General features: G+C 56.8%; 2 protein-coding genes across 4 annotated transcripts; one reads left to right on the forward strand and one right to left on the reverse strand.

Moving 5' to 3' along the window:
• The first annotated feature begins 1048 nt into the window (after positions 1–1048).
• On the forward strand, positions 1049–6385 carry GTPBP3 (GTP binding protein 3, mitochondrial). Of its 3 annotated transcripts, none has more exons than XM_036032528.1 (9): positions 1049–1186; positions 1524–1771; positions 1878–1964; positions 2051–2253; positions 2435–2507; positions 2602–2718; positions 2908–3073; positions 3341–3619; positions 3811–6385. In XM_036032528.1, exons 1-9 carry the CDS (start codon positions 1134–1136, stop codon positions 4034–4036), a joined length of 1452 nt encoding a protein of 483 aa, XP_035888421.1. In that variant the 5' UTR covers positions 1049–1133; the 3' UTR covers positions 4037–6385. The 3 variants fall into 3 exon arrangements, with proteins under 3 accessions (XP_035888421.1, XP_028377462.1, XP_035888422.1); XM_028521661.2 differs by having other exon boundaries at positions 1050–1186; positions 2602–2745; XM_036032529.1 differs by lacking the exon at positions 2051–2253 and having other exon boundaries at positions 1050–1186; positions 1878–1939; positions 2602–2745.
• A 2345-nt stretch (positions 6386–8730) lies between these two features.
• Positions 8731–19167, reverse strand: LOC114502927 (plasmalemma vesicle associated protein). Its single transcript, XM_028520199.2, has 6 exons — positions 18706–19167; positions 15945–16041; positions 15141–15844; positions 13204–13261; positions 13024–13102; positions 8731–9389 (listed from the first exon to the last, which is right to left on the reverse strand). Exons 1-6 carry the CDS (start codon positions 19072–19074, stop codon positions 9383–9385), a joined length of 1314 nt encoding a protein of 437 aa, XP_028376000.2. The 5' UTR covers positions 19075–19167; the 3' UTR covers positions 8731–9382.
• Between the last annotated feature and the right edge of the window lie 1774 nt (positions 19168–20941).

Here is a 20941-nt window from a genome sequence, read left to right on the forward strand (position 1 = left end):
ACACAATGTTATTTATTGTTTATCTGAAATTCACATTTAGCTGGGTTCTGTATTTTGTTTGGCACCCATACTCCCCATCCTAAATTGCCTCCTCCCTTCGAGCCCAAGGAGGGCAGGCGCCCGATCTGATTCTCAGAATGCACATAGTGGGCGCTTGATATATACTTGTGATAGATGGAGCAACTCGGAGACAGCGAATATCATTGTTCGTCACTCCTTTACAATTTTAAAAATCGAGTAGGGCTGGACGTGGGAATAACGAGAACTCTAGCGTGTCCGATTGACTCTTCCTGAAATGCAGGTGCTCTGCCCGCCCGCTCCGTCCAAGAAACAGAGAATTGGCCATTCGGGAGATCCCCGAGACCCCGCCCATCCAGTGCCAGGAATTCCACCATAAACTCTTTATTCATCCACGCTCCAGCGCTGTCCTGGATTAACCTGAAAGTAATTGCGAGACTCCCGTTTCTGGCTTTTGGGGATCCAGAGACAGACAACATACAGCTCTGTAGGCGCATGCCTGGGCCAGGGGAGAGAGAGGGCTGTGCTGGGGGTTTCAGGAGTCCACCTTGGAATTAGGCTCCGAGAATGAATTTGTCAAATGAGGCTGGGTATTCGGGGCGAGGGAACAGCGGAAGGAAAGCTGGGGAGGAGTGAAAACTTGGCGAGTTTCGGGAAAACAAGTAGGCACCTTCCCAGAAGTTTGGACAAGATTTGCCCAGAGCCAGTGTGTCGGTTCCCCGGAACTCATCTCCCCGGCCATTTGCCTAGCCTAAGGCGACGCAGTGGACTAATAGGAAATATGGGACTCTTAACTCTGGCCTCTCTGTAATTTCTACCCCCTTGTGCCTGCATTCCTCCCACCTCATTTCCGGTATCTGGGATCCTAAAAATGTGGTCTAGTGTTGCCATGGGGAACGCCATTTCGCTGCACCTCTGCTTGCTGCCCCTGCCTCTTTTCCTGGCAGCAGCCAATAAGAACGTGGATCTTCAGTGGGTGGATAGTACGTCTTTAAAGGCGCCCAATGGTAGTCGAGAACCCTTAAGCACTTTACACAAGACGTGGAGCGGGCGGGGCCCGTCCGAACTCGAATTCTTCAGGTTGGGCTGACAGGCGGTTTGCTGGCTGAGAATCCATGTGGCGGGGGCTCTGGAGCCTGGTAGCCCGGGCGGCACGTGGGCCTTGCAGGTGGGATGACCAGGATAAGGGGTGTGACAGTGTGGGGGGCTGCTTTGGCCCAAATGCTTTCTCTGGGGCTTGGGGGCTCGGTTGCCGGCGGCAGAGCCACCTTTCGAGTCCTCCCAAGCCCCAATCTATTCATCCCCCTGCCGCAGAGCCCACATCTAGGCCACTTGGCCTTGAAGTCTTTAATCAGGTCATTCTCTGACCTCAGGCCTTCCAGTCTCCATCCCCTAACCGCAGAGACTGGCTCCACTTGGGGCATTTCTCGACCTTCCAACCCTGGATCCGCCCACCTACTCTGAAGCAGAGCCTCCAAGAAGCACTCTCTCCTCTTCTTTCCCAGACCGTGCACACGTCAGGGCAGCGGTGCCCCGGCTCCCGGATCCGGGGCCACCATTTTTGCTCTGAGCTCTGGCCAAGGCCGCTGTGGCATTGCTGTGATCCGGACCAGTGGCCCCGCCAGCGGGCACGCCCTCCGGAGTTTAACAGCGCCCCGGGACTTACCTCCTGCGCGCAGGGCCTGCCTGCGCTTGCTCACCGACCCCCGCTCTGAGGAGCCCCTGGACCGCGCCTTAGTGCTCTGGTTTCCAGGTGAGGGTCTCCAGATCCCGAACCTCCTCCTGTAGCTCTCTTGACCCAGTTGACTCCCTTCAGGCGGTTGCCCAGGTGGTGCCCTGCTTCCCCCTTGCCACATTAGGACCCCAAAGTTTCACGGGTGAGGACTGTGCGGAGTTCCACGTGCATGGAGGTCCAGCAGTGGTGAGTGGCGTCCTGCAGGCCCTGGGTGAGTGCAGCCTTGGGTTCGAGGTCTGGCCCTGTCAGTGGGCCTGGGTGGGAGCCAGGGTCTCAGTACTCAGGACCATCCCACAGGCAGGGTGCCAGGGCTGCGGCCTGCGGAGGCGGGTGAGTTCACCAGGCGGGCCTTTGCCCACGGGAAGCTGAGCCTGACTGAGGTGGAGGGGCTGGCAGATCTGATCCATGCGGAAACCGAGGCACAGCGGAGGCAGGCCCTGCGGCAGCTGGATGGAGAGCTAGGTCACCTCTGCCGTGGCTGGGCGGAGACCCTCACTAAGGCAAGTCCCCATTTCCACCAATTGCCATTTTCTGCCTCAGAGACCCCACCTCCATCCTCTGTGTGAGAGCTTTTGGTCTACAAACTTCCAATCTGGTCCCTCAGGTTGGGCTGGACCTGGGCAAATTGGGGTTTGGGGATGGATTCCTGGGTGACCATACTACATACCTCCTCTCCCTCAGGCTCTGGCCCATGTGGAGGCCTATATCGACTTCGGAGAGGATGACAACCTGGAAGAGGGTGTCTTGGAGCGAGGTGTGGCCGCCTGGGGGTCAGGTGTGGGGATACCTGGAGTGTCAGCCCCCAGAAACCCCCTTACTCCCTCCTCTCTGCTTTTCTCCATCCACAGCTGACAGCCAAGTGCAGGAGCTGGAAGTGGCACTGAACGCACATCTTCGAGATGCCAGGCGAGGGCAGAGGCTCCGCTCAGGGGCTCATGTGGTGGTCACAGGACCCCCCAACGCGGGCAAGAGCAGCTTAGTGAATTTGCTCAGTGCGTGGGAGAGGGGGCAGGGTGTGGGCCTGAGCTGTTCAGTTGTGGGGAAGAGGGCAGGGAGGATGGAAGAGCTCTGTCCAGTCAGGGGCTGGAGCTTGGGAGAGGGGATCACTCCTTTACTGACCTCCCCCCATTCTCTGACCCTCTTCCCCTTCCCAGGCCGGAAGCCTGTGTCCATCGTGTCCCCAGAACCAGGGACCACCCGTGATGTGCTAGAGACGCCCGTGGACCTGGCTGGGTTCCCAGTGCTCCTGAGCGACACGGCAGGATTGCGGGAGGGCGAGGGGCCTGTGGAGCAGGAGGGTGTGCGGCGTGCCCGTGAGAGGTGGGCAGACAGAGTGGTAGGAGAGGGAAACAGGGCCCTTCCTCCTCCTGTTCTATTTATTTTTCCTTTTTCCTGAATCAGAAAATTAACTGGGGACTCTGTGATTTGGGGAGGGCAGCTCTTAGAGTTTGGCCTCTGCCCACATGTTCTACCTTGCCCCCCATGCTCTGCTCCCCGCCTAGTGCTCTGCACCTTTCCACCCCACCCAATGCCCATGATTGCTCTGCTCTGGGGTCACTCTTCTGTTGGTTCTCCCTGCTCCCCCAGGCTGGAGCAGGCTGACCTCATTTTGGCTGTGCTGGACGCCTCTGACCTGGCCTCTCCGTCTAGCTGCAACTTCCTGGACACGGTTGTCACCTCCGCGATAGCTCAGAGCCATAATGGGAATAGCCAGCGCCTCTTGCTGGTGCTGAATAAGTCGGACCTGCTACTCGCTGGAGACCTAGACCTCAGTCCTGAACTGCCCCCCCACCTGCTGCTGTCCTGCCTGACTGGGGAGGGACTGGACGGCCTCCTGGAGGCACTGAGGAAAGAGCTGACTGCAGTGTGAGCCCCACCTTCTTGCCCTGCACCACTCCACAGCTTCCACCCAAGTTCAAGTGGGGGGTTAGCAACAGCTCTGGGCACATACCCACCTGCAGGCTCAGTTTCTATATTTGCAGAATGGGTTTGACCATCCCCCCTCTTTGAGTGGTGGTTGCAAAGTTAAGAGAGACCATGTTCTCTGTCTCTTGCAGGTGTGGGGACCCGTCTGCAGGTCCACCACTTCTGACAAGGGCAAGGCACCAGCATCACCTCCAAGGCTGCCTGGAAGCCCTCGGCCACTATAAGCAAGCTAAAGATGTTGCCCTGGCGGCCGAGGCACTGCGGATCGCCCGGGGGCACCTGGCCTGCCTCACCAGTGGAGGGGGCACTGAAGAGATCCTAGACATCATCTTCCGGGACTTCTGCGTGGGCAAGTGAGGGGACCAGTCTGGATGGATGCCCAGAAGTCTTGAGACATCTGGGAATAGCTTAGGCTAAGTGAGATTCTCATTTCCTAGGGAAGAACTTGACTGTAAAATAGTGAGTGAACTCCCCGTTGCTGGTGGTGACCAAGCTCTAGCTGGCCATGTTCCCTCACAGGGACTTGCTGGGGGTTCAGGCCCTGGAGTGGGGCTGAACAAAGGTCTCTTTGGGCACCCGATGCTGGAGGAGTAGCCATGGAAGGTTGAGGGAGTGGGTATCAGGGTCTCAGGGGTCTTTGTTTTATAGTTTTTAATTTATTTTTTAAATACAAAAGGAAAAAATTTCAGGTGGTCCAGAAATGTTTAAATATGGAAATCCTCCTCCTCCTGCCCCTCACTGCCACTGGTGTCACAGCATAACTTGTGTCCTTCTAGAACTTTCTCTGTTTGCACACTTGCGGATGCACCTGTTTTGTCTTGTATTTCTTACGTATGTTGAGTTATTTATTGCTCTGCAGCTTGTCATTCCTTTTGTAGTGTCGGCCTTGAAACTTTGTCTCTTGTATCTTAAAAGTGACTGACAAAATCCTGGGGGCCCTACTCCCTTTCCCAGCTGAGTCTTCACTGATGCACTCATTCATTCGTTTACTAACTTAGTGCATATTTATTGAGCACCTGCCACCGTCTAGAATGGTACACACCAGTTCACTGGATCTTCATACCAGCGCAACGTGGCGGGCAGTTCTAAAGGTGAGGGAACACTCTCAGAGTAGTAGTAGCTGGTCGCCGGAGGTCCCCAGCTTTCATCCTTGCACATGGGTCTTTGACCTCTGACATGAGTCTGCTGTGGGTCTTCTGTGCAGCGGGCTGAGTACAGGGTGCTGGGAACATGGGCGGAAACATGCAGGCATCACCTCTCCCCTTGTTAGAGACGTAGCTCCTCCAGTGAGGTCTTATGGCTGCTATGTGAACTTACCATGAGGGGACCTGACCTGGTTAGGGACATGTGGACCAGGTGCCCTGCAGAGCAGAGGTGGCCTAGGCACAGACATCTGAATGGTGAAAAGTAAGCCAGAGGGAGGAAGCTTGTGAGAGTGTCCCAGGCAAAGGGCACAGCATGTGCAAAGGTCCTGAGGTGGAACATCACCATGTGTTCAAGGAACAGTGAGGTGGCAGGTGTGGCTGGAGCAGAGTGAGTGAGAGGGGGAAGAGGGGAGAGGTGATTCCAGTGAGGCCTTTGATTCTGAGATGGGGGACTGCTATGGTGATGACGAACCAGCAGAGGGCGCCTTGCTCTAACAAAGCAGGTGCAGAGCCGCAGCCCCTTAAGGTTGTAAGAATGGGGGCTGCCATACCCGCCTGATGGCTTAAGAGTAGTCAGCTCCCCTTTCCAGAGGCGGAAACTGAGTCTCAAATAGAGTCAGGATCAGCCTCCAGTGGTTGAAGATACAAGCTCTTAGATTCCAGGGGACATGTGAGCAGAGGCTGGGAGGTGTCCAGGGCCCACAAAGGGTATAAGAGGGTCTTCAGGAGGCTCCCGCCATCCAGCTAAAGGGGACACCCTGACCCCATGTCTCCATAGACTTCATTGCAGTGTGTCACTATCTGTTGATTTCTTTGGTTATTCAGCAGCTGGGATTGCCCCCGAAAGGAGGGCTCCTGGACGGAAAGGGTTACTCAGGGAGCTGGTGAATTCTGCAGAAGAGAATTGATGCCCAGAGGAGAAAAGCAATAATAGTGGGGGTGGGTGTCCGTGTGTCATGGCATGGGGCTTCTGGAGGGCTCCCGGGAAGGGTAAGCAGCGTCCAGGTGGGGAGGGAGATGCTCGTGGGACAGGATGCCGGGGGGCCCCCCGCCTGCCTTCCCCTAGGCACTGGCACATAGCTGGACCGAGATCCTTGGCTACAGTCCTTTTTTTCCAAGAAGGGTGAGGCGATTTGTGGGAAGCAGCCATGGGGGTTATTTATAGAGGTCACAGGAAATCCCCAAAGAGTCAGAACGTCACCCGGCAGCTGGACCACAGGGTCACAGAGGGGATCTGCCAATTGCTCCTAACTGGTACTCAGTCCCTGCCTTCTCCCTGGAAAGCCACCAGGCCTGGGTGAACCAGAGCTATAGGATCAGGACCAGAAAGAGTGAGGGATGGGGGGATGGGATTGGGGAGACCCCAAGACAGTCAGGGCTACACTTGGGGCATCCATGAGGGCTGCCTGAAGGTGGGATCTCTGGGACTAGACCTTGGAGGAAAAAGAATTTGTCAGGTAAGAAAAGGCATTCTAGTCTGAGGGCACAGCACAAATTACAGCTAAGAGTCTGTCTAGCCCTGGCTGGTGTGGCTCGGTGGATTGAGTGCCAGCCTGCAAACTATAGAGTCACTGGTTTGATTCCCAGTCAGGGCACATGCCTGGGTTGTGGGCCAGGTCCCCAGTTGGGGGTGTGTGAGAGGCAACCGATCGATGTATCTCCTGTACATTGACGTTTTTCTCCCTCTCTTTCTCCTTACCTTCTCCTCTTTCTAAAAGTAAATAAATACCGTCTTTTTTAAAAATCATCCCTGGCTGGTGTGGCTCAGTGGATTAAATGCCAGCCCATGAACCAAAAGTTTGCTGGTTCAATTCCCAGTCAGGGCACATGCCTGGGTTGCGGGCCAAGTCTCCAGTCAGGAGTGTGCAAGAGGCCACCAATCAATGTACCTCTTGTACATCAATGTTTTTCTCCTTCTCTTTCCATCTCTCTAAAAATAAATAAGTAAAATGAAAATAATCATTAAAAAAGTCAATAAACATAACCTTGGGTGAGGATTTTAAAAAGTCAGTAACTCTAGTCAGAGAATTAAACATCCAGGACAGCTGGAGCTGGGGTTCATTGTTCATGGGGGGAGGGGGGTACAACAGAGATGAGGAACTGGACTTTGTTCCCAGGGTAGTGGGGAGCTGTGTCAGCAGAGGGCTGAGGTCAGATCCCGTGGTAGAAAGTCCCTCTGGACCAGCATGGGGACCACAGTGGAGGCAGAGGCTGAGGGCTGGGTGTTGGAGGGCTGGGTGTGGGGGCTGGCTGGAGGGAGGACATTCTGGGATGCTCTGGATGGGAGAGACCAACCAAGGGTGAGAGACCTGCGCCCGCGTGTCCAGCGAGTTCAGAGTGATTATGTCACACTCATTTCTCAGATGAGAAAATGGAGGTTGTGATGGACTGAGTTAAGATCTGAATCCAGGATGTCTGGCTCCAGACCCAAACTCCGGCGTCATTTTGCTGGGGCCGGCCCGCGTCAGCAGGCCAGGACTTCATGCTGCCCAGGCACTGGGCTCAGGGTCACAGGGATGTCCCCACTTCCTTGGGGCCTCCAGACTGGTCTGTCTGGGCGCCTGCACTGGCTAACCCCCCTGCCCTGACTTGGCGGGGCCCCAGCCAACGTTTCCTGCAGCAGCTGTCTCTCACCCGCACTTCCGCATCCAGGAAGTATCGCTCCTTTGTCCCTCCAGTCCGGCCTGCCTCGTGTGAGCTGCCAGCCCCAGCGCCTCCTGACTCATCCCCCGCCCTGCCCCAAGTCCCAGGGGACGGACTGGGAGGGAATCAAGGTCAGTTGGGGTGGGGGTGGGGGTACAAGCTGAGATTCTAGATTACAATTTTTAGGTTGTTTATTCCATTGGTGGCCATTTGCTTTTTTTTTTTTTCTGGAGTTTTTATGTTTCAGGGATGAGGCACCAGGAATGGGGTGACTGGGTCAAAGGGTTGGTGCATCTTTACTTTGTTTTTTAATCCTCACCTGAGGACATTTTCATTACTTTGAGAGAAAGAGGAAGGGAGAGAGAGAAATATTGGGAGAGAGAAGCATTGATGAGTTGCCTTCCGTATGGGCCTGGACTGGGCATCAAACCCACAACCTAGATATGTGCCCTGATAGGGAATTGAACCCGCAACTCTTTGGTTACAGGCCGACATTCCAACCAACTGAGCCACACTGGCCAGGGTGGTAGATGTTTACTTTTACTACATATTGCCAAACTAATTTCCAGAAGAGCTATGACAAGATTTTCATTTACGCCAGTCCTGTAGGAAGATGCCCCCTCCCTCCGCCCCCCCGCTTTTTTTTTTTTTTACATCTTTACCAGCAGTAGATATTAGGGACTTTAAGCTTTTTTTTTTTCCAGTCTGCTGGGTACACTGCGATTTTCCTGTGTTCCTCTGCTGTGCTTTTCCCCGGCTACCTGATCATGGAGTTGAAGCACTCCCAAAGTAGACTGGTGAACTTTCTGACATCCCATCTTGCCACAAACAACAAAACAAAACAAATGGCCTGAGACTTTTGTGATATTGTTCCTGGAATAATTTTGGCAAGGAGGAGTTCCTGCAATTCACGACAGGCTGTGGTAACCTCAACAAACGTTGTCAAGACTTGGGGGAATCTTTGCAAATCTAGACGAATGAAAGCTGCAAAAGGATACTCTGCTCAGTAAGAATCTGCTTTGTGAATATCTGCTGTCTTAAAGAAACACAGAATCGACCACAGTGCTGCGTCTTCCCACACGCAGCTGCCCAGGCCGCGGGGGACATGGGTGCCCCCCACAGTTGCTCTGGGTCTTCTGGCCTCAGGACGCTGGGGCAGCGTGGGCAGGGGCCCTCCAGCTTGCGTCTCCTTTCTAGTCTTTCTCTTGCTCAAGGCCAGGTGGTGTCATTTCAAAGCATAAACCATGACTTTGGAGTCTTTGAAGGGATTGATAACATTTATTTAGTGCCACTAATATTTCCTAGGGACCACAGGCAAGGTGTGGGGGGAGAGGGAGTGAAGGAGGTGTGCTCTTGCCGGCCATGACGGGGCCAGCGGGCTAATTCACCCTTGGACCAGATGCTCCCTGGCGTGCAAGGAGGGTCTGGAAATTCTCCCGGGGATGGAGGTGAATGTCTTCCTGTTCTCACTTCGCCAGGCCTGAAGGGCTGCGGGTGAGGAAGTCGGGAGATAAGGAGGTTGAGGGGGGAGGGCTGCGTGTGTGCAGGGCTGAGTGTGTGTGCAGGGCTGTGTGTGTGTGCAGGGCTGTGTGTGTGCAGGGCTGAGACACTGGGCAAGGGTTTGACAGATGTGTGTGTCATGTCACATGTCTGTGTGACATCATTACCGTGTCTCCATGGGCTGTCATCGTGGCACCTGTGGGTGAGGGACCGTGTGGTGCAGGGGTGGGCTATGAGAGTACTGGGACCTGGGTGGGGAGGTGAGTGTGGCCAAGGGCGCCCACTACGGTGTGTGTGCATGGAGGTCGCCTGACTGCAGCCCTTGCTGTGTCCCGCGCCGTGGGCGTCTCGCTGCAACAGGTCTGCAGAGCGGCGAGCCTGGGCCACCCCTCGGTCCTCGGGGCCTGGAGCCTGCTCAGCCACTGGGGCAGAGAGGAAACAGGAATGCAGCAGTCAGAAGGACGAACCTCGCCCGGGCCTGCCTCCTCCTACCCAGCCCCTCGACGCTGCCTTCTGACTCTTCGGCTCCTTCGGGTTTCGACCCCCCGATGGACCCCTACTTGTTGCAGGTCTCTAGGATGGCGACCCGAGACGCGTGCCTCTTCGTTGCACAGAAGAGAAGGCGGAGGTTCAGTGGGGCCCCTCCTGTGCCCCCGACCTCTGCTGCAGTCTGTTGGACCGTCATCTTTGCTCCCTAAGGCTCTGGGGGTCCTGGGAGTTTGTCCTGCCCACACCCATGCCCATATATTCATTCCCAGGAGGGTTTTTCTAAGGAGCAGCCCCTAGTCGCCTGCTCTCCAGCCGCCCCCCCATGCCCTCGGGACAGAGCCACCTCTGATCTGGACTTCAGGGCTCCATCCACTCTTCCCCACCAGGCCTCCTCTCTGGGACTTAACCCCCGCCACAGTTCCCCCAAATGCCAGAACTGTTATCCCGCTTCCACTCCACCCCCTTTGCAGGAGCCATCCTGCTGCTGTCGGGAATGCCCTTCCCCCTGGCCTGGCAAAGGTTCTCCTGAGGGGTCAGGGGTTGGCGCAGAGGCTGTTTCCTGGTGGGGGAGGAGGGGGCCACAGCCAAGTCTGCTTCCGCTGGCCCCCTCCCTTCCTTCCCTGGTTCTCCCCTGGGGCCCTAGCCTCACGTTCCTTCTCTGGCTCCAGTCCACCCTCCCCAGCTCAGCCTCTGTCTGACGCCCGTGCTTCACTCACTTGTGCGGGCCAGACTACGGGGGAGGGCCGCCCTGGCCGTTTTCCACAGACCGAGGCTCCTGGACTCCCATGCCAACCTGGACCAGTGCAGTGGGTTGGCTTCACGCTGATCTCTGGCTCCCACCTTCTCTCCCCACCAGACCAGAGGGTGCTGACCCCTGAATCGGGTCACAGCCTCCTCTGCTGACAGCAGTATCCTCACCACAGAGCCCTGCCTAAACCGTCCTCTTGTCACCTCCTTGATCTCACTCTGCCCCCTTGGTCACTCAGCTCCAGTCACATCAGCCTCCTCGCTCACACTCACCAGATGTGGCTCTGCCTTAGGGCCTTTGCACAGGCTGTGCTCTGGGCCTGGTGTACTCTTCCCAGGAACGCTCTCCCCGCCAGTGGCTCCTCCCTCACCTCCTTTACTTCTCTGCTCAAAAGTCACCTCCTCAGGGAAGCCTGCCATGCTGACCCCCACCCCACTCCCTGTGGAAAATCCTAACTCTCTCATCCCTGTTCTATCTCACCCATCACCACAGGGCCTTATAATGACTCATTTGTCTGGTTTATTATCTGTCCTCCCATGAGAATGTGAGCCCCATGAGGGCGTGAGTTTCTGCACTTGATTCCTGCCTGTGTCAGGCGCCTAGCAGCGGTTCAAGAAATGAGTGCTGAGTGAACAAACAACGAACTCGAGCAGCGCTCGCTGCGTGCCCGGCTTGGAACCAGGGCTGCGCTCCCATCCTCCACCTTCCGCAGCGAGGCTCTCCCACCTCCAGCCATGCGGCCCCGGAACCAGTGTTTTCTTCACATCTCTTCCTCTCAGCTGTGTTTTCTTTGAATTCGTGAGATTGACCTCCACTGGACACCCCGTCTTACCAAGCATAGGAAAGGTCACACACTCGCCATTGATGGAAAATGGCCCCAAAATGTGCAATTAAGAAGCAGGGCCTTGTGCTCAAGCCCTACAGATGCTGGGCCCTGGGCCTGCCCTTGGTTTGTGGACACGAGAGCCGGGCACGCGGGTCGGAGGCCGCGGGTGGGGGGAATTGGCCCCGGCGGAGATTTTCTCCAGGTGCAGAGGAACACGGCTGATCAGGAAATCAGCTCCTACATCGTGGGATGGGTGAGTCGATGCTGGACCTCAAGCCTGGCCCCTGATTGGGTACACCTAAAATTTGGATGTTGTGGCTCTCCGGCCAGTGATTGCCTGCGGTTACCCGCTGAGTGGCTGGCCAGGTCAGGACTTGGACCCAGAGTGGAGGGCCCTGGCCCGCTGTCCCCGGCCCCTTTCTCAACGGAAGGAGCTCAGGGAGCCAGAGGCCTTTCCTGAGACCCTGCAGAGATAAGCAGGAGGGGCCCAGGCTGAAGAGGGCATTGTTTCCTTAGCAGGGGGACAGCATTTGAGGTAAACAATGTCAAGAGCTTCCCCGGTCTCAGCTGGGATCTGGACAGGCCTGGCTCCGGCCCTGGCTTGCTGACGCATGACGCCTGGGCTGATCCCTTCCCTGGGGCCTTAGTACCCTCTCTGCGAAATGGGGACAAGAATAGAACCTCCTTCCTTGCCACGGTGGCTTCAAGCCAAGATGGAGAAAGGAAACCTGTCTGCTCCCAGCAGGGGTTTCTCCCTACCCTCTTGCTTCCCTCTCTGCAGGCCACCTGAGGCTGTGGGGCTTCGCCCAGGCAGAGCCTTTGGAGCGAGGAGACCTCCTCACTCCTCAGCGGGGTGAACTCCAGGCCGAGGGGGTGCGTAGTGGAGAAGGGGGCACCTGTGGTGAACCTCAGGCTGTTGAGGACGGACGTCTGGACCCCAGGCCGCACTGAGCGCCCTGAAGTTGAAACAGACCCAGGTGGACCATAGTCTGGTGATGAAACCACTGGCTTAGGGGGCCGAGGGGTCTGACTTAAAATCTCAGTGCCTCCCTCCAACCTCAGCAAATGGGACTGAGGATCCCCAGGTCCTGGGCCAGCGGTGTGTTTCTGAGAGGGGGTGTGGCCTCTGCCTAGTGGGGAGCACCGGTAGTCCCCAGGGCAGAGGCCGGAGTTTCCTTCCCTGTGATGTTCAGGGCATCGGCCCTGGGAGGCTTGGAACCCTGACCTGAGCCTGGGCCAGCTGCCCTTGAGGCCCCCAGACCCTCGCCCTAGCCACTGCTGGGCAGCAGTTTACTGTGGGCAAAGCGTCTCCGTGCCCTGGATTTCAGAGGCCCCCATTTTTGTAGAAGTAGAAAGTGAGGGGTGAAGTGAGAGGCCCAAGGTCACTCCCACATATTGCTCCCCCTCCTTCCCTCCCTCCACTGCAGCTGCCCTCCCCCACCCGGGGCCAGGCCACTGGACCTTCTCCCCAGCTATTCATGCCGCCTGGAGAGCCGTTCACCTGCCCTCCCCAGGCCTGCTCCAGTTCAGGGGTCCTCTGCTCACCGAGGCCCCCCCTGGCCTATCTGGAGTCTGATCACCTGGGCTCACATCCCAGCTTGCTCCTCCCTCGCTGGGCTCCCTGGAGCATGATGCACAGCCCCTCTGTGCCTCACTCTTCACCCAGAAAGTGGGAGTAACAGTAGCTCACCCACTGATAGGCTGAATGAGTTAATAGTGCAGAGTGCTAGAACTGTGCCAGGCTCACACTAAGCACCTAATAATTGTAGGCACTCGGTCATGCTTCTTACCACGGCTCCATCACTGTGTCTCTGGCCCCTTACTTGGATGCTCATGAGTGGAGTCATGAGTGGAGCCGCATGCATCTTGGTCACTCCTGTGTCCTCAGGGCCCAGCATATGGCCTGGTACACAGCGGGCACTCAATTAGGGAAGCAGCAAGTCCTGAGACCAAAGCACTGAGCCTGAACATTGCAACCTGTGCAGCGCCTCACCTGGATGGGGCTGCATTGCCTGCAGAGAGCTGCTGGGACTCCAGGATCCTCTTCTTGAATTCCTCCAGGCCAGCTGGGTCTGCCGAGAGAGGGGGTTAGGCTCAACCTATTGCCTTAGGGGCACCTTCCCCTGGGCTAGGGATAGGCAGCAGCCCCCTTCCCGGCTCTGCCCTCACTCACCGATGGGCGGGGGGTTGGGGACAGGTCCAATAGGTCTCGGCACAGGCCCCATCTGTGACTGTGAGAAGAAGGTAGAGGGAGGTTGGTAGATGCTGAGACCCCTGAACCAGAGTGCCAGGGAGATTCCTGCCCCTCCTTGCCCTTGGAGACTGGCTCTGAGGTCTTCCCAAGGCGGAGAAATGGACAGGTGCGCATGGGGGGGCGCAGGTGCTGAGGGATGCATAATCATCACTGTGCCTACTTGCCCTCCAATGACTGGGGACTCCAGGGACTGGCTTCGCTTGGCAGCTCCCCAGAGACCCCACTCTGCAGGGCCGGCCCCCACTGAGTCCATCTACCCAACCCAGTGCCCCTGCAGACTGCAGTCGCCCACTCTGTAAACCCCTGGACCCCGAGTCTTACTGCCATGCCTCAAACACCCTGGAGCCAAGCCCCCCCAAACCTGAAATCCAAAACCAGATCTGAACCCAAATTTCTTAAAATCTGATCCCAACATGAAAATGGAGATTTCATTAGAACCAAACCCTGGCCTACACACAATCCCAATGACAAGCCCGATTTGATACAACTTTAGACCTAACTCTGACCTTAACCCTTCGCCTAGACCCAGCCACTATGAAAAATCCGCCCCCAATGCCATTGCCCCAGCCCCAACCCTGGGACCCCCGGGGTCACCCACAAACACATTCCCAAGGTCACAGCCAATCCCAGCTCAATTTAGGCATCCCAGCCTCTACCTGAAACAGGGCCCCCCCGCCTCCCCAAGATCAGCATCCACACAGCTTCTACTCTAGATCCAGCCCTGAGCTTCACCACCCCGCCAGTGTACCCCCATCCTAAGCCAGGGCCACCTACTTCCTCACCTCAAACACATGCCAGTGCCAGCCCAAGTCAGCGCGCAACCAGCCATCCGAACCCGCCCCCACTCCAGCTCCTAGCTCATGGTCAGCATCGGTCCCTGCTTCTCCTCATGCCCCTGAGATCCTAAATCCACTTTTGGCCCCAAACTTCTAACCATCTCTAGACCCCTCAGCCACCTGCACCCACCGGAGCCTCAACTCCGGCTGCAGTGCTTCGGCCCAATCCCGGTGCCACTGACATCCTAGATTCACGCCCCCAACCCTAGACCCAGCCTTCCCCTGCATGCGACCCCAACCCAATTTTTAACCTTTCCTGTAACCCAAACTCCAAACTCAACCCCAATTCTAAGACTAGTGAGATGGAACCTAATCCTAACCCAAACCAATTCTAGACATGGCAGCCACCCAGAACTCGCCTTGACCCAATGCTGAACACAAACTCAACATCCCATCAAGCCTTGCTCCAGACCTGCCCGAGCCCTCGCGGTAACCCCCACGCCACTCGCAGCCCTGACCCATTGCCCAGACCCTCCCACTCGACTCGAACAATTCCGGGCCCTGACGCCAGCCCTTAGTGAATCCCTAATCTTCACCCTAAACCAACGTTGAGGCCCATCCGGCTGCTCTGAACTCCACCCTGATCCTTAACCCTTTCTCAGTGTCATTCGCAATTTCAAACTCCACCTCAATCTTAATGCCAATACGTGGATATATAACTATAATCCTTAAACCAACTGTACGCTCAATAGCCACCGATGTGCGACCTTAGCCTAAATTCTAAGTCCACCCTCAATGCCTCAACGCAGCCCGACCACAAAGCAACCAATACTCTAGGTTCGCCCCTCCCTCGGCCCTGGACTGACACCCGCCCTACCTCCGACTCCAGTCTTAACCCCGCCCTCTCACCTGGCGTTGATCCCGTGTCACGCTTGGCCCCTGTCCTAACATCCACGAAACTCTGCAGTGAGTCCTAAGTAACCCAAACGCAAACCAACCTCAAACCCGAGTTAGATGTCACCACCAGTTTGGCCGCTAGGCCCAACCCCAATGTCACCCGAATCCAGGGCTGAGGCCTACCTTGGCCTTTATGCAGGTGTCCAGGGCCGAGTTTTTGACATCAAGCTGCATCTTCAGGTGCATGATCTCCTGCTTCCTCTCCTCCAGCTCCTTGGCCAGGCTGTCTCGCTCCTTTCGCAGTGCCGCCTTGTCCTCCAGCGCCAGCTGGGTCTGCTTGGCGCACTCGGCCTGGAGCTTGGCCTCCCGGGCCTGGGCTTCCCTTTCTGCCTTCTCCTTGGCCCCCTGACTGGCCCGCAGGCTCTGCTCGACCTCCAGCTTCTGGCGCTGGAGGTCTGAGTTCTCACGGGCCACACGCTCGATGCCACCTCGCAGGCTCCGCGCCAGCTCGTCCACTTTAGTGCTCATGAGGCCAGGCAAGTGATCGCAGGTTCTCCGTATGGTGGTCAAATCCAAGCCAAGGGAATGGTAGCCCAGCCCCTCGAGGGAGCGCGGGATAACAGAGTCCTTCCAGAGGTTGCGCAGGTCCGTCTCAAACCTGTCCTTTTCCAGTGGGAGACAGAGGGCCTGCACCTTCTGCAGTTGATCCACGGCCAGCTGTCGCTCCTGCCGCAGCTGCTCCTGGGCCTTGCTGCACTCGGCCAGCTGCTCCTCCACCAGCCGCTTGCTCAGCCCCAAGCCTTCCTTGTCTTTGGTGTACAGAGCTTTCTCCTTGGCCAGCTCCATCTCTAGCATCTTGGCCTTCTGGTTCAGCAGGAGGAGCGAGGCTACAGGTGTAGGATGATAAGACTCAGGAAAGTTGGGGGGCTGCCAAGGAATTGGATAGGGAGGCCACCACCCTGTCCCCCCACTGCCCAGACCACTCACTGTTGTAGCTCTTGCTAGCCTCCTTGAGCTGTTCTTGGCATTGCTTCTCATTCAGGATAATGGCAGCCATGTACCTCTGGTTGTTCACGTAGACCACCTGCCCGGACGGGACACAGGACAGAGCTCAGAGGGGCCTGTGGGCCCTTGACCCTGGGCTGCCCAGATCCTCGGGGCTGGAGCCCGGAATCCAGCAGCCAGACGACCTAGTTTTGCCCAGTTCCTAAGGGAGTGGCTCCTGTGGAGGGAAAGCTGGTCTGACCTTCAGGTGTTGTTCAATTAATACGATTTGGCAATGAAAAGGAAGGAGGCAGCGGGCCAAGCTAGAGTGTGGACGAACCTTGAAAACATGATGCTGAGTGAAAAAAGTCAGTCACAAAAGGCCACACAGTGTCAATTCTATTTAGATAAAGTGTTTAGAATAAGCAAATCTGTGAGACGGAAAGCAGATGAAAGGTCACCAGAGGCTGCGGGGAGGGAGGAATGTGGAGTGTCTGCTAATGGGGACAGGGTCTCCCTCTGGGGCGATGAAAACCAGTCTGCAGTTGTTTGTGGTGACGGGCGCACAGCTCTGCGAGTGCACTAAAGATCACTGAGCTGGACGCTTTAAGTGGATCAGTTATATGGCGCGTGAATTAAGCTTTTTACGATTTAGCGAAGGCCATGCCTTCTGAACTTTGGAACAGAACCCTGAGAAGAAATACAGCAAGTAAATATATGAAGAGTACAGGGGCTTGTCTTTCTGTCACTCCTTGTCCCGAGGAAGCTGGGCCTGTGCTGGTGCCCTGGGGTGGGGGGACAGAGGAACAACTGGGAAGATTCGGTCACCTTTGCTTCCACAAGCCTGAGCCAGGGAAGGGGGAGGGGGCTGCAGGGGGAGCTGGCGTGAGATGGAGCCGAACACAAAGTGAGAAAGAGGCCATCATCCGGTTAGAACAAGTGACCCACATCCTGGGTCCTGGCACCTTGACACAGGTGGCAGTGGGCAGACCTTAAAAAAAAAAAATCACTGAGTCCAAGTCTCCTTTCTCTCCCAGGATCTCAGGGCTGGAAATGCAGCTGTACTTGCACACGGTTTAAGAAAAAGCATGTTTCTCAGCACTGACAGAACTGGGGAAAGACCAGGGTTCACATCTGCTACCATCAGACACTGGGGCCGTGGGAGAGCAGCTGGGGCAGGTCCGGGGCTGCCCCACAGCACCCAGCGCCCTCCCTCTAGGGGTGGGGGCATGGGATCCAGGGTTGCTCAAGAGAAAACCCTGAGGGGTTCCAGCCCAGAGGAATTTGTTAACTCTAAGTGAATAAAAGCCTGTTTTTCAAAATTTGAAGCTGTGAAGATCCGGATTCTGAGATCCCTGACCTTCTGGGACGGAGTCCGAGTTCCGGAGCACTTGCGCGTCTAACCCTTCAGGACCCTGATTCCCTCCTCCTGCCTCCTTGGCTGGACCACTGGACGTGACGTAGCGTGTGTCCTAGATGATCCAGATTCCCAGGGAGTGAGACAACTGAGGGGCCGCCCCACCTGGGTGTGGGCTTGAGGAAGTGCACAGCCCTGCCCTTGGTGTCTGAGGGGGCATGTGACCCAGGCTGGAGGTCTGAGGGAGGACTCACCCCATCTGGGGGTCTGATGGGAGATTCCCCATACTTCCCAAGGGGCCTGAGGGGGAATTCTCCCCATTTTGCCTTGCTATGGCATCTGAAGGAAGCCTCATCCCGTCTGAGGGCCTGATGGGGAGCTGTCCTTCCCTGGGGGTCTGAGGGGAGACCTGCCCTGCTCTGGAGTCTAAGAGGGACTCTCCCCATTCTGGGCATCGCAGGGGCACCTCAACCCATTTGGGAGTCTGCGGGAGACACGCCCTGCCCTGGGGTCTGAGACGGGGAGACATGACCCTTCCTGGGGCACTTCTGAGGAGGCCTCTCTGTCCAGTGAGGAGGGCTGTGTGGTGTGAGGATCCATTAGAGGCTTATCCTCCCCCAGCCCGACTGCCACCTCCCACACCAGCCAGCCAGGACTCCTCCTGTGGGAAAATTCTAGGCTATCTCCACCCAGCCTTCCTCCCATCCCAGCCAGGGCCTGAGGGGAGAGCCCCCTGCTCAGTGTCTCTGGCACCAAAGCCTCTACAGACAAAGTGTGTGTGTGGCACATGTGAGCGTGAGCACGGGCGACTGCCCTGTGAGTCTGACATGAGTGCGAGGGGGCGAGAGTCTCCGTGAGACTCCTCTATGTGCTGCTGTGACTTTTTCCTGGGGGCTGCCTGCTTCTAACCCTCAGGGATAGCTGCCCCCTTCTCAAGCTTTCATTTCCCCATCTGCAAAAGGGCTTAGAGTTTCTCCCTACCTCTTGGGCTTCGGCGATGAGACAATATTTCTAGAGCGGACACTAGCATAAGACAAATATAGGCAATTCATACTTATTACTAAGAAAGAACCGAAAGTTCTGAGTTTTGACTTGGCCTGTTCTTGGGTGCAGTGTTTTTGCCACTGGCACATTCTGGGTACTTTTTGATATTAAGTCGTGGGCTCAGGGCTGACACCCAGTTACACTTGAATTCCAGATAGATAGTGCATAGTTTGTTTTTTCAGCATGTCCCAGCCATTGCATGGGATATACTTGTACAAACAAAATATGCATTGCTGATCTAGGGCTCCTTAGGCAAAATGTAGGGTCTGGGCCTCCCCATCTTGTGGATGTGGAAACTGAGCTCAGAGAGGTGAGGTGACTTTCCTGGGGTCACCAGGGCCAGTGTGGGGCCCTTGGCCTTACCCGATCAGCCTGGCACTGGCGGAAGCTGGCATTGATCCGGTCCAGGTCCCGGCGGGCGCTCAGCAGCATCTGCATGATGGCATCCTTGGCGCGGGTGGTGAGGTTGAGCTCCTTGGACAGGTTGGCCTGGATGGCCGTGAGCCCCACGACCTGGCTGTACAGGCCGTCAGTCCGGCGCTCGGCGTCCTGCAGGTTGGACTCGGTGCTCACGTGCACGTTGCCATAGACCATGAAGAGGACCAGGCCCAGGATGATGAGGAACTGGATGAGTGAGACGAAGAGGAAGAAGTAGCGCAAGTAATACCAGCAGCCGTGAGAGCTGGTCCCAGCCCGAGAGTAGGGCCCCCCGTGCTCTGCGGCCAGGCCCATCTCTTCCCTGGGCTGCTGCCTGGCACACTGGCGCTGCTCAGCTGCCTGCTGTGCTCTGGGTAGTGGCTGTGCCCCTTCTGGACCCTGCCGCCCACAGGGGGGAGTGTTTATATTACTTGTCTTAATACTTCCTCTGCCTGGCTCCTTCCTGGCCAAGGAGGAAACAGGGGGCAGTGGGTTATCTCAACACTCCCACCCAGGCTGTGAAGGGAGGGGGGGGCACGGGGTGGGGGGGGACACCAAGGCCTGCCAGCCTCTCTGATTAATACTGGGTGGGGCACCAGCCGGGGTGGACTTGGCTTCCTCACCTCTCTGAGCCTTAGTTCTTCACTGGCCCCTGCCTGTGTCCCGGCGCTGTTTCCAGTGCCCGCAGCAGATGCAGTCCCGTCAGCATCCCCACTGTGCAGAGGAGGAAAACTGAGGTGCAGGGAGGAGAAGGGACCACCTCTGGGTCTTAAGCTGTTCCTTCTCCGTGTTTGCTTCCCTCCCAGCGGGCTGACTGCGGATGTGTGCCCACCTCACAGGGTTGTGCCAGTTAAGTGGGCTGAACCGAGCAGAGCCCTTAGCTCATGGAGGGCTGGTCCGAGGATGGTGTGGCGTGGATCCCCCAAGCTGTCGTCCCACCCAATCCCAGCTCACACAGGTGCTTTAATAAGAACACTGGGAGCAGCAGCATGACAGTGATGAACTTGGAGCCAGGGAGAGCTGGTCTGGCTTGTGTGAGCTCATGGGAGGGGCTTCTTCTGTCTGTGCCCCAGCTTCCCCGTCTATAATATGGGGTACACATGATGCCCAGTCACAGGGCTCTGGGAGGGGCTGGAAGCATTATTCTGGGGCTCCGTGAGATGGTGAGCAGGAAGTGTCAGATAGCCGAGCCTCACTGGGGGTTCCCCCAGGTGGGCATGGAGAGAGAGTTTGGAACCAAGGAGCAAAGAGTTCTGGGTGCACCCTCCTGCTTGTCACCCCAAAACCAGGAAGTTTCAGAGAAACCCCCCATGTTGAGTGATGTCAGGCCCTTCCACGAGGCAGCAGCCCCAGCCACAGCCGGGAGTGGGGTGGGGTCCTCAGGCTTGGGGAGACAGAGTTGGACACAGCCCATAGCCCCCTGGGTTCTCGGGAGACAGGAAGGAGGGATGGGCCGAGGAGAAAGGGACAAAGAGGAGGCAAGGAGGCTGAACCCTTGCTGGGTGACAGCTGCTGCAGGGGGGCCCATCCCCCATTAGCTGGTGTGATGGAGTGGGGGGTGCTGACAGCGGGGAGCGGGGGCTCCAGGGTGGTGTCCATCAAGGAGGCAGGAGTTGTGTCGGGAAGGAGGAAGTTCCCAGGGGTAGGCAGGAAACCCCTGTCTGACCTTTGGTCCTCAGAGCTACCCGGTGATTCCTGATTCCCAGACCCTTCCCATCTGGTTAGTGAAGGGAGGAGGGTTGGGGGCTGCAAGTGGTGCCCAACCAGTTGTTCTTCGAGGTTGGCCGGGGCCACACAGAGTTCCCCCCAATCCCAGCAGGTGGGAGAAGGTCGTCTTCCATCCTCCTTAATGGGGCCATCGTAGGCAGAGTGAATTCACAGTTACAATGCAGGGCTGTGGAGTTAAGTTCTGGCTGTGCCACTTACCATTGTGTGACCTCTGGCCAGTGACCTCCTCCTCCTCCTTCTGAGCCCCGATTTTCTCCTCTCTAAAACGGAGGCAAGCCCTGGCCGAGTGCTCCGTTGGTTGGAGTGTCATCCTGAAACACCAAGGTTGTAGGTTTGATCCCCGGTCAGGGCATATACCTAGCTTGCAGGTTTAATCCCCAGTTCAGGTGTATACAGGAGGCAACTGATTGATGTTTCTCTCTCACTCTCTCAAAGCAATAAAAACATCCATGGG

This window comes from Phyllostomus discolor, chromosome 8 (genome assembly GCF_004126475.2).
Source record: "Phyllostomus discolor isolate MPI-MPIP mPhyDis1 chromosome 8, mPhyDis1.pri.v3, whole genome shotgun sequence".
In the NCBI taxonomy this organism is placed as follows: Eukaryota; Metazoa; Chordata; class Mammalia; order Chiroptera; family Phyllostomidae; genus Phyllostomus; species Phyllostomus discolor.

Excerpts from the sequence above, each read along its gene's own strand:
- LOC114502927 (XM_028520199.2), bottom strand. The coding sequence starts at position 19,074 with ATGGGCCTGGCCGCAGAGCACGGGGGGCCCTACTCTCGGGCTGGGACC. Across the intron at positions 16,042-18,705 it reads GCCAGTGCCAGGCTGATCGG|GTGGTCTACGTGAACAACCA; the intron begins GTAAGGCCAAGG and ends CCGTCCGGGCAG. Across the intron at positions 13,262-15,140 it reads ACACCTGCATAAAGGCCAAG|TCACAGATGGGGCCTGTGCC; the intron begins GTAGGCCTCAGC and ends TTCTTCTCACAG.
- GTPBP3 (XM_028521661.2), top strand. The coding sequence starts at position 1,134 with ATGTGGCGGGGGCTCTGGAGCCTGGTAGCCCGGGCGGCACGTGGGCCT. Across the intron at positions 1,965-2,050 it reads TGGCGTCCTGCAGGCCCTGG|GCAGGGTGCCAGGGCTGCGG; the intron begins GTGAGTGCAGCC and ends ACCATCCCACAG. Across the intron at positions 2,254-2,434 it reads GGGCGGAGACCCTCACTAAG|GCTCTGGCCCATGTGGAGGC; the intron begins GCAAGTCCCCAT and ends CCTCTCCCTCAG.